The sequence below is a fragment of the Bombus fervidus genome, chromosome 5, assembly GCF_041682495.2.
Source record: "Bombus fervidus isolate BK054 chromosome 5, iyBomFerv1, whole genome shotgun sequence".
NCBI classification, from domain to species: Eukaryota; Metazoa; Arthropoda; class Insecta; order Hymenoptera; family Apidae; genus Bombus; species Bombus fervidus.
The window spans coordinates 8715653-8734936 of record NC_091521.1 but is presented as its reverse complement, the minus strand read 5'-3'; the positions used below and the strand labels follow the sequence as shown (position 1 = coordinate 8734936).

The 19284-nt window shown below is 37.4% G+C and overlaps 1 protein-coding gene across 2 annotated transcripts in view; it reads right to left on the bottom strand.

Moving 5' to 3' along the window:
• The window catches only part of Neo (ZP and PAN domain-containing protein neyo), a 247092-nt gene that overhangs the window by 67843 nt on the left and 159965 nt on the right, over positions 1-19284 (bottom strand). For both annotated transcript variants that reach the window (XM_072003912.1, XM_072003911.1), the window contains one exon: positions 444-645. In XM_072003912.1, the coding sequence (XP_071860013.1) occupies positions 444-645 (202 nt within the window). The remainder of the gene's footprint in view (positions 1-443; positions 646-19284) is intronic.

The following is a 19284-nucleotide window of genomic DNA, read 5'->3' as shown; positions in this document are numbered from 1 at the left end:
GGCTGGCTCGCAGCTATATCTCTGCAACTTTTCCAGAAAGATAGCCCGACCGTTGCCTTCGATGTTCCAGCTCGCATGAAACGTCGGGGATGGCCGCTTCATGACCAAGAAACACTCGAGACTCTGTAGGGGCGTGATGTAACGTCCTCCTTCTCGATCGAGGAACCCAATAACTGGAAAACGCACCGGAGCGTGTAGAGGTGCTTTCGATTCTCCAAGATCTACTCGAGGAAGACGAAAAGAGAGAAGAAGAGCCCTGTGCGCCGTGTGTCGATTCGCGTTGAATCTCGAGGCGAGTGCGTCCGCCTCCTCTGCCACCCGCAACACTGAAGGCGGATATCGCGACCGAAGACGGGAAAAAGAACCAGGTCGCCGGAAAACGACCGTCCGTTGAATAGGATTCGCGATGCAGCAAACGAAAAATAGCCATGTTTCATACTCACCGGCACAGGAAGTCTCTCTCGCCTAAACAGAGCTCCAAACAGTGCTGTCGCGAAGAGGCATTCATAGTTCTGCGTGTGTGCCCCTGAAGACGATGCCCCTGGACCCTGTCGATACACCAGGCACGTTCGCATGGTTTCACAGCCAAGCAGCTCTTCTGAGCGTAAATCGTGAATACTGGAAACTGGGATTGTGAAAGAGCGCCTGGAACAACAGAAACCGTCGAATCAGGTTACACATTTAGGCCGATAAAACTTGGATTTCTTTTCTTATCGTTTCCGAAACATAAACAAGAATATTCTTAAACAAACAGATGCAGTAAAGTGGGAGGAAAGGTTTTAGATATTTAAAAATTTTATCGTTAAAGGTGCCACGTCGTTTAATAATTGGATTAAAATATTGAAATACATTCTATCGAGAATTATTTATTAATTAATATTTTTATTAAAAATAACTTTTCGGATCATGGTGATACGTGTATGTCACTGCTTGGAAGCTTGTTTTTAAATTTCCCAATTTTCTAATAATAATACGACACGATACGAGACAAGGAGATAATTCGTCGATTTTTGTAAAACACCAGTGTGTATATTCACAGCGTGTATATTTTTCTTGATTAAAATATATTTTAAAAATTATAAATTGCATAGCGCGCAGTGTCGAAGCTACGAATGTTCTAATTCAACTTCGCAAGTTGATATTGATGCGGATGAATGACTGTTATACTCTGAGCGGACGAAAGTACCTCTCGCTCGAGGCAGCTCGTTATTCTTTCCCTGTCGATGGTTGAGTCGAGAAGGACAGGGGCCGCGTTAAGTGGTGGAATAATTTCTGCACCCTAGTGTCGCTGTCGCATCATCCTTCTTTTACGAAATCATAATTAATCTCGGCAAACTTGACGGATAGAGGTGGGGCATTTTCGATCGTGATTCGTCGAAAAGTTTTCCGCGAGATAGAGAGAGATAGATAGATAGATAGAGAGAGATAGAGAGAGAGAGAGAGAGAGAGAGAGAGAGAGATACAGAGAAAGAGAGGGAGTGGGGGACCGCCACGGGGAGAAGAACAAGTTAACGCGGTAACAGGTTCGCCAAAACACGGAACATCGATCTTCCAGCAGGCGCTAAAGATATTCAATTACTTGGCTCTAGAAGGCTTCGCGGGACTAATGACTGTAGCTAATTTTAATGGTCGGCAAGAGACCACAACGATAACCGCAACGTTAAACGAACGTTCGTTCTGCGGCTTCGACACGATCTACGATGTCGAATCATTCGTGGAACGTCGGATAGTAGGAAGATCTTCACTCGTTACGGGCCGAAGGATAAGCGCATTATAGTAATCAACGGCCACTTCCGGGGGCCTATATGCAGAAGACAGGTACCATTTACTCGTTATAATGCTACCGCATTACCAGATAATGGAACATCGTCGGATCGTAAATATTTTACAGGCACCCAGAGAATTTTATCGGAGAGCTTTCCACGCTTCTTACATTGTTCTCAACCGTTTCTCTCGTTTCTCCTATTCTAATAGGAAAATACCATCTCTGTTAGACATTGGGTACGCTTTATATAGTTTCATATATTCTCATATATTTCGTCTCTAAGCAACGTATAGTAGGACTTCAAATATTCTTATCGATTGAAGTTCCTTCTAAAAATTGGAAATGTCATGAAACCCACTATCCAAGCCACTAAATGTCCTATCTGGCATTTTACATTTTTCAAGATACGAATCACTCAGATGCTATGTTGATCAACTTGATAAATTAAAATACATGGAAAAATGACGATTATAGATATCTTTCTTTCATTTTTCTGAAATTTACCATTATTTGTGCTATCTCATTATGATAAATAAATTTATAGAAATCATAATGGATAATATGGAATTGATCGAGTTTCACTCTTAACGAAATTATCGCTACCACGAACTTAGTAAAATATTCAGCCACCTATAGATACTAGCATATATTATAACAGAAATTGTATTATAATGAATTTTCTTCTTCAAAGGATAATTAAACACGAAATGGGAAATTTTCATATTTCCGTGTATTTTTCCATGTTGGAGAAAATTACAAGGAATATTCGTAGACGCGAGAAAGAACGAATATTTTAAAGGGGAAAGAATACGGTCACCTTAATTATTTGCATTATCGCGATCTCTTTTAGCTCTGATTCATAACCTTTGACGGTGGTTAATTAAAAATCCGTAGAACTGTGACTTCAGTTGACACAAAACACGATTTATCAATTAACCATTCTCGGTTTTTTAACATGGGAATGGTCCTGGCAAGTAATCAGCCAGCTGAATCGATTTGGTAGTTGTGCACGTAGGAAAAGAACGTTTCTACCTGGACTGCGGAAAAGAAGCGTCACACGTAGGCCGTGGTATTGACCGCTGCTATCGTTCCGTATTTTTCACCGTTCGTTTAACCAGCTCCCTTCCGCGTCGCTCGTTTCGCTATGAAAAATATCGTTCCCGTACCTGCTATACCGCAAACTACTGTTGGAATACCTGAACGCCCAAATGCGTGATAAATACTAGTCGTTAAGTGTACCGAGCAAGACTAATTCTTGAAGGAAAATTTATCTTTATTATGAAATTGTTGATGCTTGTTATTTATTTCACTGGGTTTCGTTCAGTATGAATTTCTGCTTACCGTGTTGTTTAAGACAAATTTTTAAATAATAATAAACAATAATTTTTTAAAACGATGGTTACTTTTATTATAGCGTGATCGTGTTTGATACGAAGTCTGACTCAATTTCACTTACTATTCATATCACTCGTACATACGTGATTATATATTTACACTTATATGTTGATCGAAAGTTTGGAACTATTATGCGTTTTATGGAATGCAAGAATTTAAAAAATTCCGTTTAATATTCAACAAACAAAACTTATAATTTGCATAGTAGACTATTTAATTGTGCCAACCCTCGTCGTACGTCTTACACTATATAAAATCTGGTAAGTCGTACTGGTAACGGAAGTCGCACGCTATCCATCAACGTGGAGGAATACAAATTGCTCGTTGAGCGTATGAAACGAAATAAAACAATAAGCGTGTCGAATCGAAACTGCCAATCTCTGAGAGCACGACACTCTGGCTCTAGTCCAGCTTCCTTTACATTCCTACTTCCATTTCTTCGACTGGGGATGCAGATTCCAAGCAAGATTGCGTACAGTCATAAATCTTTTAATTTCTGTCACGATACGAAAGTGGAATAGTAGGGAGATTAACGTGCTTGCCTTGAAAGCTATCGTCGTCTGCTTGCAAAACCGGACGCTTCTCTACTTTCCGGCAACGTATCGAGCTCATTTCTATCAGCGGGTTATTCGTCTCGGGACCGGGTCTTATCGTCCGACCACTTCGCCCCGGAAAAATCTTTCGCTTCGGAAGGACGTGCGCCTCCGTACTTAAGCGAAACGAAATAGCTTTATATCGTCATAAATCTAGCACAGATTTATCGACCGGTGCACCGCAACATTCTACATCATTTCATATACTGAGACAGAAGGATTCTTTGTGAGCGAGGCTAGTAAGGAAGTAACAGAAAGGAAACTTCCACGTGTAAGTTGTCACGACATCGAGGGAAATGCGGAACGGCCCAGGGCTGGCCGCATCTGCAGCGTCGGTATTATGGAACGGCGATCGCACAAAATGATGCAAGTAAAGCGTCTGTGTTCCATGGTACCCGTGGAATAGTTCGATTTCTGATATACGAGCTACATTTAGATACGGTTCAACCTCAAGTGGCATCGCCAATATCCCAACCCTTTCCTCGAACTCCTCGTCGCGGTCAACTTGATGTACAATCTTGGTTTTCTTTATCTTCTCTCGGATACCCCTTTTCTCTCTTCTCGCTTTCTTTTTCTAACCGCTGTTATTCCTCCCTGTCGCGTTCCACCAGCTCTCTTCCTTTCGCGAACAAAGGCAATGAAATTCCTTCCTTACGTGGACTTTCCGCGATTCTTCTCGCATTCCGATACGCGGTGGTCTCGCTAAGCATTTCACTTTGAATATTACTGAGATCACTCGAGCCAGGACAGAATGTTGTGGTTTAGAGACTGTTTTGAATCTTTTTTTTAGTAATAAACGATAGATGTGGATAATATTTCATGAAGAAAAAGACATTTTTTCATTGTTAAGTGGTGAGATTATTAATTTACTGGCGTGATAATTGTTTAACAATAAACGTTCTCATACTATTTTGTCTCATTAGAATTACTATTTATTATTATTAATAATCAATAGAAAAAACACTCAATAAAAAATATTCAGTCTTGAAAGTATTAAAGATCGTGTTCTTGTATCTTTAAGAATCACGGATTAGACACCCGGGTACAAATCGAGTTTCCACAAATTTTCTCTATTTAGCTGTGTTAGTATTGTAGCATACCAACGATGCAATCGATTATGATTATAAAAGTTTCCATAGAGGAAACCACGCCTTACAATCATAATTCCTTAGAAATTAGATTTTTCTACGCGCTACAAATTAAGTCCCTTAATTTTGTTCTTTAATTGGCGGCAGTCATGGAAGAAGTTAATTTAATCCATTGAAAGATAATCTTCTAATCTTATCTTCTAATCTTCTAATATTATCGACAAATCATAAACAGTGCTTCACTTCACCATGCGATCATATTTCGAATATCTATGTATATCTCGTTTCTCATAAATAAATTAAATACAACTCGATAGAAATAAAGACTATCATACAAGCTTACACCATCGTCGACATAAGCTTCACACTTAACGAACCGTAAGAAATTGGGTGAACATCTATATTATTGCAAATTGAATATTAGAGTGAAATTCAATATCACACCATTCGATAACTGACTAGATTTTTCCAAGTCTGTTCTGTCCAGTAATTGTTCTTAATAATTACTATTTCACACTCTGTAAATATGTTTAACAACGCTACATTAACTGCCGTGAATAATTATTTAATCGAGCTGCTTAATTACCGCATTAGCTTTCGAGCTTACTCAGGTTTGAATTAATTTAGATTATATACTATAGAGCTGATCAAAGGGAAGAGTTGCAATTACAGATGTTCCAGTGAAGAAAAATTTAACGCAATGAATTATACGTTTATCGTTTATCCCTCTAGTACTGTAATTTTAAATGTTACGTATCATGTTCGTGATATATTACACAGAACATAATATGTTATTGTTTAAGAGTAGAGTGCACTCGTACGAATACTTTGGAAAAGAAATCAGTCCGTATAAAGTCACGCAATCCTCACATTTACATTAGACTTTTCCCCAATCTAGTTTCACTTCACTTACAATTTATAATTCCTTAATAATTATTCTTTTCTATAAGCACATGTACAGAGTGCAGATTCGTTGTTATAGTAAAACCTTTTTTATCCTGGCAGCTGTCATTACACAAATTTTCATGTACAGTTTCATTTCTATAAGTTTTTTTTTTAAGGTAACGATGGTTGCCGGACCACCCGCAATAAGATTGTGCCGTGTACTTGTATGTTCGTTTCCCAGCGCATAATTGTGGCTGGTCGTTACGCGGGTTTAACGTGCCGTGTAAAGTCACAGTTTTTCAAGTAGCCACCAACCGGACGTTGCGCAATTGTACTGGCTTTCACGAGTTGACGCAGCCTCCATAAAACGAAAAAACGACAAATAATCGGACCGAGCAAACGATTGCAAAAGAATCGCAATCGAAATAACTCGGTTTTTCTACGTTTCTTTAATAAACCGATAAACTGGCGATTAATAAATCGATATGATATACGTGCAGGAGTTTTATTTTATTTCGTATTGGTACTTTGTATTGAATATTTTTGTCCAAACTGTTTGCCATCAGCTTTCACATATTCAATGAAATTCTCTCTAATATTAATTAGCAATCAACCGTTTAGAGCCTCTTCGGGTTAATTAAGTTCCTCCAATTCAACTTTAATTCCTGTTAATGTAAATTAAGTGACATGCGTCTTTCAAACGAAGTAACTTGCAGAATTGTACGAATGATACTACTCGCTACTAAATTATTCAAATTTGAGCAATTTAATTAATTTGAACAGGACTTAATACAAACTAGATAGTAAAAGTTGGTTTAGATCAAGGAAGTAATACCAAGTTTGGGACTAGAAATAACATTCCATTAGATAGCAGCTGTTGATTCTTTCAAGTCAAGTCGGTTGAAAGAACCTCAACTTAAAATTAGGAAGGATATTTCAAGTCAAGTAAAATAATAGTTCACATCAGTAAAGTGGTCTCAAGCTATGGTGGGACTCCATTTATTGGAACGAAGCTTTAGTTAGTGTCCGATTAAACGAGCTTCTACCGTCTGAATCTACTCGCTTTTATCTCGACGTGAACTCCTATTAAATGGACGAAAAATCTAATGCAATAAAAGAAATCAACAAATTCGTATTATATAAACTGTAGTTGCATATCTGGTTACATTATTATATAAACTAGTTTGTTCCTCGATAATTTCAGATAAGTGACATTTTATTAGATTTCAATACAAATAATTTGACTGAGCATAAAGACTCGAAAATATATAAGATATTCACATTGATAATATGATATCAAATTAATTAAACTTAAATCGCCTGAATTTTAATAAACTGATTAAGAATCTGAAGAAGAACGAGGACCATTTTTTTGTTTGTCTAGCATCGTCTCGTTATAGTTATTCATCTATTGACTAATGTTCGAACAGAATATTTTGCTTCGTTCAAATTTGTCCGTACAGCGAATACGAAGCGTACGCTGAAGTTTAGCATGTATACAAAGTCTGAATAAGAAAAGTCTTCTCGTTGAATCAGCGCCAACATTTTCAATCGCCCTTTGCACTCGATAGAGGCTCTCTTTTTCTCCGCCTTCTTGTCTGCTCGGCAGACAGTGATGCAATTCGAGGAATTGAATGCATTCGTACTTTTAACATTCTTCGACTGTCGTGCTTGTCCTCCTCGTCACGACCACTTCTCTTTTTCCACTTTTCCATCGTCCTCGCTGTTTTTTCTTTTCACCCTGTGACACGCCAGGGGATAATGCGTCCACAGCCGTGTGTCTTCGAAATTTTACTTTCAAAAATGTCGTGACATTCGCCCTTCGCAGCATTACGTATTCCGTTGAATTATTTCGAAACGTTCGAACCACTTTGCGAAGCATTTTGGAAATATTATTCCTCTCCGTATCAATAAATGTATTATAATTATTTCATTCTGTAATATAAAGATACCGAGATGTTGGTATTCACGCTGGTACTAATATATTGTAATGATATTGTTACTGGAAAGCAAACAAGTAACAAGAAAAGAATGCGATATATATATTTTTGAATGTATATTTCTTACATATGTTGATTTCATATTATAAACACAAAATGTGCATTTCAACAAATACTTCAACAACGAAATCTTTATACAATTCTGTATGCTTTAATTGCTGTTTGATGGACTTACTTAAAATACATTTTTAAGATTCCAAATGTATATACTTTTTAATCCAAAGAATAAGTCTAAAAAGTAAGCCAACCATTTCAAATGGAAGATGGACATTTCATAAATGTAAACATATTTTCGTAGAATCTTCTCTAATTATTTATCCAAAATTTCAGTAGGTACTTCCAACGCGCCTTAATATTTTCATCAAACGTGAGGACAATTAGCTGAACGTAGCAATACCTTCCCTAAAACGTGTCACGAAACGGGACTGCGTGGTCCGCAGCCGCAGAGAATACAATATTCCAAGCACGTGTTCCTTCTAGTTCAACCAATTCCTCGGCAAATGAAATGAGCATCCTTTCAGGCTGAGTCTAGCCACGATAATCGTAACAAAGTTACCGCGACGTAAAGCTGTCGGGCGCAACGAGGACGCGATAACACGCGCGCCCCTTCAACGGGGACCATCTTGCCTCAGACACGAAAATATGCATTTCGCTGTTGTATAATTGTCGTAAATACGTAAGCGCGACGCGAGCTGAAGGCAGAAGCTCGCAGCGGACTGGCTCGTCACTTTTTCAGGCGGCGTAATGTCGTCAGAACGAGTACGCTTCACGAGGGCGCAGACCGTGTATCTGTGATGGTATGTTTCTAATTTGCGTGCATACACCGTGCACCCCATCAGGCGCAGCAAGAATTTAATACACGAAACCACGCCTAGCTGGGTCTATGGAGAGAGATAGGAGAAGAGAGAGAGAGAAAGCACAACCTATGCAAACCGGTGCCGTTCAAGCACAACACCACGTACTAGCTGAGTCACGAGCACGCGACCAGATCTGCACGACTGAACAGAGGAGCGGTTCCAATAACGTAATTACTTTCGTTGCTTCGCCGGAAACTGTTCGCACTTCGAGCACGCACGCCCTGTCTATTCAATATGCTTGTAACCTTGTGATTTTACCTTTCGATGCACTTTTTACTCGTAGGAGAAAATCAGCCGTGGAATAGATTGTCTAGATCGCTTAATGGAAGCCATGAGCATATTACTGTTGAGGATAAACGATGAAGACCTCTGATTATGTATACATAAGGTTGGGCGCTGTCAATCTATAGATCTGATAGTAGATTCTTGAAGGAATTAACGTGTAATGACTTTGAGGTTGCTAACAATGTTTGAAAGTAGACTAGAATTTATATAATGCGAAATATAACGTTGTGTAATGTGACAGAACTGGAACTGTCTGAATATTGTGATTTTAACGGAAATTAAATTTCTTTTTTTTCTAATCTATTTTTATAATTATATGAATCAGTCGTGAAGAATGTCATTTCTTGAACTAAAAATGTCTATTATTATGAAATTTCTACTGTTTGAACTAAAAAAAAAAAAAACAAAAAAAAGGATAAGACTAGAGAATGTATTGAACAAAATTTAAATCGCATTTGGTATTCTATAGCGAATTCTAGGCATATGTGTAACTATACCTTTTCTTTTTGTACATTTAAGAAAAATTTAATCTGATAATCTTCTCTCGATTTAAAAGAATAAAAGTATATCTCAACAATAAAACAATTATTGAACACGCGTATATTCATCAATCTCAGAACAGGGATCTTATCTTACGGTAATTCAACACTGAAAGCGCTTTACACTCTCTTCTATAGTATCTTTAAACTGTTCAGTATTTGCATACATCGATCTCAGCGTGTAATGATGTGTTGGTAAAATCCTTTAAAGAACGATCTTCCTACACGTAATTCTCCACTCGGTAGTTCCAACGTGTAGGACTTTAATACGCTTTATCGAACACAATTGGCTACCTCAGGTAGTTGTAAGATGAGATAAATAGTCGAATGGTCAGGTATGACGAAGTCAATGACTACTGGTTATACCTTCACGACCACCAGTAACCTTTGAACCACGAATGACTATGCAACATTGGTATTAATCGATTCGGAAGCTTTCAGAGAAGTTGCTCCGAGCACGATGACTAAACGACTTCGATGTATGTCGTTTGTAGATTCTGAAACCATAAACAGAACGAGGGTCTGTTCATCTAAATAATGGAGACATCTATTCTTTTAGATTCTAATCCAATGAAGACCGTTTAGCTATGTATTTTATTCCTTAAAAATCTTTTCGTTATTATAATTTGTGTATCTATAAATACATATTAATGAATTATATTAATGAATTCTTTAATGAATTATAATTCTGTGAAGTATTGGTACTCTTTTAGTAGAATCTTTTTATTTTAATTATATATTCTAATTATTTATTATTGTTATTTCGATAATAGTCTTTATCTTTTATTCTTCCTTCTTTATATCCAATTCTTTGTTATAGAATTCACTAAATCAAATATTTATATTGTTTAAATCTTTGATTTGTTAAACACTTTATTTTACTTCGCTTATATTCCTGTATATATATTTTATATTTATATAATATTTCAAACGCATATTAGAAGAGTTCAAACTACAAATACGAATTAAGCCTAAGAAAGATGTAATTAATCAAGTTCGAATTAAGTAATGATACGCATCAACATTAAATAGCTTTCCACTTAGTTTACTACATATTCAATGCAACAAGTTTCCACTCAGTCTCCTTACTACAACTTGACATAAGTACTATTCGAATATTTAAACCCCTATTAACTACCCGTACCTACATATCAATCAGTCGTTATTCAGAACACTACCACAGCAAAATTCAATCTTAATCGAAGTTGCTTAATCCTAGTATGGCAGAACCACACCTATACCTATAGCTAAGACTCTATATTAATATTATTTCTATACCTACAGTTCAATACCTATTTCTCTGAACAATTTTTTATTTCTTATCGAAGATACCATAAAACTACTCCCGATATTCATATTCTATCTTACTTTTATTTCATCGTCAAAGTTTTAATAATAAAGCTCCAGAAAATTTGTTTTCTTCGCGTGTTAAGTGTCGATGACATCGAGTCATTCGCACACAGCGTATTAATATATATTAAAGAAGGGAGATATTCTGAAAAAATAAGAATCAAAATTCATTCGTCAAGATTGTCGAAACAAAATTCGCGTGGCACGAAGGCGTCGTCCCCGGCGATCGTCGGAGGTGTCTCTTCCTGGCTCGGTTATCTCCGACTATTAGCGTTCGACTCTATGCAAATTCAGCAGCAAGCTGTAGCGGTGCTGTTCGAACGGACCCCATAAATTCCGGTGGACACGAATGATCTCAACCTTTCTCTCTCTCTCTTTCTGTTTATGTTGTGGCATTCGTGGCTGGTCGTTTGACGACACCGTGAACATATACTACCACGATGTAAGCGTACACGGAAGGTATTCGCTTACGTATGCCTTACTTACCTGGATATCCGCGGCCACAACCGCGAGACGATACACGCGTTTGCACGCACACGCGCGTGTCTAGAGGCGCGGGCACCCGTATTGCGACAACGAACGCTTTAACGCTTTGGTTCCGAGCGATCGAGCAGGCTACCTGCCACCTTTTGCCTACGTGTACCAAGTGTAGTCGACTGCCGGGGGTATTTAGTATTCGAAAGGCATCGGACCCACGGTACTTCCCACGGCTATTTCAAATCCACTGTGTACACTCTTTCGGTATTCAACGCTGACGCGATCACTCGACACGCAATGCTCCGCGTTCCTTGTCGTTGGACACACGAAAACAGACTCAGCCCGTATTAATCGCTAAGGTTTTTGAACTCGGACTTGTGGACTCGATGCTAGTAAAACGATACCCTGACGTTGACAAGTGGAATGTTCAGAAGTTTTAGCTCGTATGGGGATAAAAGAATGGTGGTTTCACATGTTTGCCGAGGGATATTTGGGTCCGTAACGGAATGTATCGTCGGAAAATATTTGAGCTATTATTATGGGAAATTCTTCTAGATATATGCGTTATATGGATTCTTTTGAAATTTTAATGGTTATCGTGATGAAATACGTTATGTTTGTATAATTTGAAACGCATGCGAGAATTATGTAGAAGTTATATATTATATGTGGACAATGAACAAATGCTATATAAAGTCATTTATCTTCATTAACTAATATAAAAAGTAATAAGAAAGGAAAATCTGATCAGCACAGTTGTGAACGAATATACTCGTGGCTGAATCTTATCGATTATTTTAATCTCTAATTGTTGTTATCTTATCATAGTCGACTATAGTTTGGACTAAATTTAAGTCACATTATTTAGCTTTAAAATATTTCATTTTAACTTGTATTCTATATGTTACACGATAAATATCATTGATAGTCCGTGCCACATAAAATATGAAATACGAATTAAAACAAAGTACACTGCAAATTACTTAAGGTAACCTAAACTGTTCCGGTTCACTTGCGACACAACGATACCAATCTAGACTGAAGACTGGAGATGTTTGAATAATTACATTTACAGTTGAATCTCTAATAAACGGTTCAACTAATACCTCGCCTCTTACGATTTGAGTAACGGTAGCACGAAGAATTTATTATTCCTTAAGAGCCGGTATTTAAATACAGTACAGCGTATGTGTATTACCAGAGCTCTTATATTACGTACTAATCTGTGGCATGTGATAATGGTGACACGTGATGAGCTACATAAGCCATAAGTTATAACTCCATACCACTTACGCTATCACGGAAGAATCTTATATTCTATGGATATTTCTTCTACGTAGGATCCAAAAGGAAACTTTAGTAGAAATACATTTATGACGAGCAAAGTTGATTAAACTAATCTCAATTTTAATTCCTGTTCATCCGTTAGTATACTGTACGTATAAATAGGTACAGTGTAAGTACAAGTTATCGTAAAGTTGATAAACATTGATGTAAATATAATATTTATAAACATTCTTATGTTTATATAAGATTCAAGAAGCAATTATCATCTCTTCGCTTTATGCTAATATCGACCTATCGCTTCATGGTAATTTCTTAAAATACGGTACAGTTAGATATTTCGTTAATTACTATTCATATTAAACACCTTTATTAAGCAACTAATATGTCTACTATATATATAAGGTGAAACACATTGCTTCAATCTAATATCGAATTAATAACATAAATTTGCCATAAATTTGGACGATCCCGGGACGAGTAACGGATCTTCCTACACACATTTAACGGTAACTTGATATGTTGTATTTTTGCATAATTTATTAAATTATACTAAATTTCCAATTGCAAGGAATGATAGAAATTATAGCTAGAAAATGATGGGATGATTTTGTCTTTCTAAAGATCTCCGATGGTTCAAATCACATTTGATATTTTATCCCTATTGTTTACACAAATACTAAAACGTTAAATATTTTCTCTCTTCGCCATTAATGTATTTACTATAGCTGTTACAAAGTCCAAACAATTATAACGAACCTCGTTTTAAAGGATATATGAGGAGATAATTAAATTTGTTAAATTAAAATTGTTATACAAGTTTCATATTTTTTCACCTATTTTCATTTATATGAACGTATTCAGGAAAATCAATACAATTGAATGAGATGAATGTTTGAGACATTATCACGTCCAGAGAAATTAACCAACTGTAACGAATCTCTTTAGACTATGTGTACAGTCAATCGTAAAATATCTGCCTAAGTGTGTCATATCCGTTTGAAATATGTATTAATTTTACTAAGAAATCTTGCTCATTTTTCAGCTAAAAATGAAAAGATAGTCTTTATTTTCCAATTATTACATCTCATCATTGTATAGAAAAATAACAAATATTTATCAAGAGTAGAGTTTGTTTAGTTTATGGATTACATAAAAAATACCAATTTTGAATATCTACTTGAATATATCTACGATACAAGAATCCCATATATCTTATTCATTGACTTTCATTTACTTCTACGTATTCAAATGCAACTAATAAAAATCAGCAAGAATTTCTTAGATAGCTCAATATCGCAGTTCATATTTCATGTTTCTTCCTTGAATACCACCTCTGGTATTACCGATATGAAATACCGATACAATTTGTCGGAGACACCTGTTTCTTAGAATTAGAATTAAACCAAGGAATTTGCGTAGACCGACCGTTATCGCTCGGCAAAGCAACCAATCATTCGTTACGAAGATCTGCACGTATCATCGTTGCTGGCGTGTTTACTTCCGTTCACGGTTCAAGTCGTTCGTTCCTCGAATTAACCTGGCACGCTCGTATTCAACAGCGCTGTCTCTCCTGGCAGGACAACCGTGTGTGAAATTGACTCGTGAATTATGTGTAATTTGTCACAGTAGTCTGCTGGCGGCGCCGAGCCGCGACTTCGCGGTTATACCGATGGCTGCGCCCACCGTAAACGATCCTGCATGCATGTCGCATCGCGTGAAGCTCACCCTTCGACTACGGCATCCGTGTTGTGCAATTAACCTTAGGCGAAACGACAATTTCAAGAATGCGGCAACTGTTACAATGCGTGTTCGCAGATAATAAATTTGGAAATTTGTGCAACTTGCTGTGATTCAACAACTAAATATGTCGTTAAAAAATTTAACCAAGAGTAGTCAACAAAATAGTAGAGATAAAATGTCAACGTATTATAAATTACGCTCGCTTTATCAACTTTTACTTTATATACTGTTGGCGAAAAGTTTGCAATTACTAAGTCTTCCACAGAATCCGAGAGATAAGAAAATGTATTGCTTTAGCCTTCTGTCAGTTTGGGAATTTTTTTAGTGAAAAATCAAAGTACTATTATCACCTTAGTATCGATAATTTTAATTGCGAATTGATACTTTAATTTTTATAAATTTTTCGTCATCGCTTTTCTCTATTCTTCGGTGGATGAAGTTAAACAATGCGTTTTCTAGAAGCCACATATTGCATTATTCATAGCAGTGGTATACTGTCTGTTATTTCAATCCAGCATATTTTTCGCCACAATGAGAAGTAATATTATTATCCAATTCTAAATGAAATTTTTCTCGATGTACAAACAGCTATGAATTGACGAAATATATGTGTGTATAATTATGACAAAAGTCTCGTGTAACCGTTTGTTTTACTCGTTCAACGTCCGCCAGACGTCCAAGAGCGACCTAAAATTCATTAAGCTGAAGCTCACAGCCAAAAATGTACTAAGCCACTTGACTTTGACTCGGTTTCGCGCAAAATAATAACTCTGCTCTCGGTTACACGACGATATTTTATCGCATAAAAAGCGGTAATATTTTTACAACGCAATTGCGACGGTAACATTGTCCGTTTGAAACCCTACTCTGGATACCAGTTGACCAACGTGGCCGTAGATGGAAATAGCTGAGAGCAATTTCTTCCATTTTAATATCGTTTTAGCCACGTCGTTGTAGACCCGTATAATGTTGATCGTCGTTACTTTCTAATGGGTTTCATCTATTCCAGAATGAGCCATCCTTATCAAAGGATGAAAAGGTAGCGCCCTTGCAATAATTGCGTAAAACGGCGGCTCGATGACACGCATAAAAATGTTAATATCGGCCAGCAAATGCTTTCAGTTGGCTTCGTGTGGTTTTTTCGTTTCGTCTTAAAATCGTTATTATGCATCGGGGCCCTAGCGTTATGCACGTGCGGCGTTATGGCGTTGCAACGCCGCCACAGACGTTGGAATGCGGCCAGGCCCCGTTATCCAAGGATGGTTCGATGGTGAATAACCCGACGTAACGTAGCGAGTGACAGTAAATAACCGGACAATCAGATCGTGAAATCATTTCCTTGATCTTTCGTTAACGCTTCTGTGATTCCTTCCGAGCTTTCGTTCTGTGTGGTTGCAGCTCTGGAATGCATTCTATCGGATAATATCCAATCCGTAGCAAGATGAAACAATTTGTTGTTTAATACGGATAACGCTTGTAACCGCAATTAGGGGATCCTTGAATCTTCTTTTTCGAACAGTTGAATGACACGAACGAATAATGCGACTAAAAGAAGTACTAACGTTATTATAGGGACATAAACGTCTTTAGCTAATAGGCCAGGTTTAAATAAACCGTAGTGACACCAATTTCACTTAATTAATTCTGACTGAGAAAGTTTAATTACATGTTTGAACATTCCTACGTCGCGTGCGTATCTCATATGAAATTGCAGGAATTGAAATAAAACGATGGTACGCAATATCATAGGAATTCGTTGGAATGCTACCGACTCATATTACTTTATCATCTCATGCTACAATTTCTCACAGTTTTTCATTTCTTTCATTTCCATCTCTCTTGATGTTTCCTATATTTTTCTCCGGTTTCACCCGGCAGCGGGTACGAGATAGCGGCAGCCAGCTTTGGAATTCTATCGGATTCCGTAGCCGACCTTTGCCGGTGTTGTCAACCTCGTTTGTTGCAAGGCAAACTGACTTAAGCTTATAATCCTCTTTGATCAGCAGTTAGAATTTAACCGTGGCGCATACGTTTCGAAGCTGGTAATGCTAAAAGCTGAAACCAAGCCAAGTCGAATCATGGAATATTTTATGCATGTGGTATTCCGCCTGGAAATCGAGATCGTTGGTTTCAATTTTCCAAATAACGATCCTAAACTACACCGGCCAAGACTATCCCTCTGTGACTTGAGGCAGTTCCTGTGGAAATCGTAAAATTAATTTTACTCGCAGTAGAAGGACAGTATATCGCGCGACTTGGTTTCAACTGGATAGTTTTATTTATTCAAAATGTGGCAGCCTCGAAACGTTTGATAAACAATTTCCCAGGGGCGTCGGTCCCTCCGCCCTTCTTTTTCAGTTTCCGGTTTCAGCTTCGCGGCTTCGCCCAGAGCGCACTATAACCTCTTTATATCCAAAGTATGCAGCAACAAAGTTTAAATCTCTCGGACACCAGGAGCGCTAACTTGGTATCGGCCCAGTTAGTTACACGACTTTCCATCAAAACGCGCGAGGAAAACTTTTTACTCGATGGGACCAGCCCCCACTTCGTCCGGGCTACTTATCCCACCTACATCGTTGGAAAAGTTTCAACGACGATATTGTCGCGATTTTCTTTATCATTCTCTCTCTCTCTCTCTCTCTTTCTTTTTCTCTACGAGCTTCCCTATACAGGAAGTCTCTCTCGATTCGCGTTTAAATAAAGACACCGACCGATAAGAGTGAAAAATGACTCGCTGGCAAGCTCAAGAGCGTCGAGTGGATATACATACATACTATGTATACGTATATCCACGAAGCAACTGTGTGCCTCGAAAGACTTCTACCGGAGCTTCCCCTTTGTCTCTTTTGTCGAGGCTTGCACGCCCCAGTGAAGAGAATCAACCACAAAGAAAACGCTGGAATTCTGAATACTGATTGCGCTAGAACGCGCTGCTAAAGTGTAAGAAATCGGTCTGCAAACGTATCGATAATGTATGCCCAGCTATGTACATTCTTCTTTCGATAATGTTTCCGAATAACTGCAGTGTATCTGCACTTTATGTGCTACTATGTGTATTATATCTCTATGACATATTTGGAGATTATAATATCTTTATCTTACTTAATATGTTATACCTTAAGAAAGGTGAGAAAGTGATAACAGATTCAACACCAAATTATATTATAATTGGATACATTCTTCGATACTATCTGGGCATTTGGCTACTTTTAACAAGATATGTGTATGCTAATCAAGACAAGATATTACGACGATTAAATTTGTTTGTAAAAGTCAATGTAAAACTGGTAGCTATAATTTTAAAATCTTGTGTCATTATTTTATTACTTGAAGCTTTTATCTATTATTTCTAAATTATAAGTTAGACGAAAAATACTTTTATAAAGTGAATTATACCTGTTAGTTGGTTTATTAAACAGACGAGTGATAAAATCGTAATGGTCGATTATATTAAAATCACTTCAAGTACAGAGACAGTATATCGGTCGTAATCGTTGTTCGCTCAATGCTTCCGTTCGACTCTACGCTCGCTAGTCGACTGTATGACTCGCTATAATGATTGTCCTAGAGAGCACGTTCGTCTATTTATATCGACCGGTGTTGTTATAGAAGTTCAAATGTAACTCCGGTTGACGATTACAAATAACGGCGATAATGTTTTGTCCACAGTTCGTTTACCTTGGAACCTAGCAAACAATATTGGCACTCCAAGGCACAACAATATGAGTCTCTTCCGATTCGAATCTTCCGTTTACTCATATGCCGCTACATTTATATTGATAAAATATTTTCCATAAAATATATAGACGTGTATAGTAAATGATAAAATATATTGTCGTGTCTCGTAGGTAATAAATAATTTAAAGTCGTTAACAGCTTATTAAAAAGAAATAATAAAGGCTGACATTCCATTCACCGGATAGAGTCTAGCCTCAATATTAATCATTTTAGTTTTTACAAAGCTTTCTTAATGCCTAGAAACTAGATACTCTAAGAGTGTGCAAAAACTATTCGAAGGAATTTGTAGTTAAAAAAGAAGAGGTCAGGAAAGGGAAGATAGCTAAAGATTCTTTCTTCATTAAGACAATTTATATCATTACACATATTAGTCACTAAAATATTAATTTTATGACGCACACACACGCGCGAATACACACACAATATGCGATCTTCAAGTTTTTCTCAAATGTTAATACGAATTTTCTAAAGAACTCAATATACACGTATCCTCAATTTCGCATGCCAGATTAAATTATTTTATAGGGAAGCAGAAAAACTACCAAAAAAGAAAGAGTCTCAATCTCACGTAGATCACGCTCACTTTTCCTATATAATTCAGTTTTATATCCCTTAATAACTTAACTTCAAGCGAACGTATACTTTACTTTTAAATAGTTCATTTGCCACGATTCCAGCCAAAGGAAAAACTACGTTATTCGAATAAAATCTACCTCTAGGCACATCGTATCCAGAAGCTGAGAGATTAATTTCGCAAATAAATCCATCAGGAATCCACTTTGAACGGCGTATAGCGAAATAAGAGTAACTGCAGGTAAAAGAAGGAAGGAGAGATCGTTTGACTGGCCTGGTCACGTGCTAGTTGGAATACATTATCCAAAGACTAATTACCGAACAGTGCTCGATACTAGATACCCTATTCTGTAAATGGTTCTTCGATAGTGGCGAATAGAGAGACGGCTTATAGACGAATGAGGAGAAATGGGAAAGTAGACAGCAGTTAGGTTGCTGGTAAGACGATCCTATCATCGAGTAACGGGGCCCAGGTACAGAAATTTCGTGATCGTGACGCGGGCCGCTTGTGTCGTCATTGTCCCATCGTCGATCATGAACCACGGTTACACGGAGCCTGCGAACCTACCGCTGGTCCCGTTTGAACAGAAACAAATATTCAACGTGCAAAACCTCTCTGACGAAGAAGCTGGTTCCCCCGCTGGCGAAATGTTACGTGGAATTTCCATGTGTACGATGGGGCCTTCGTCTCTTATCATCGTACATACATCTT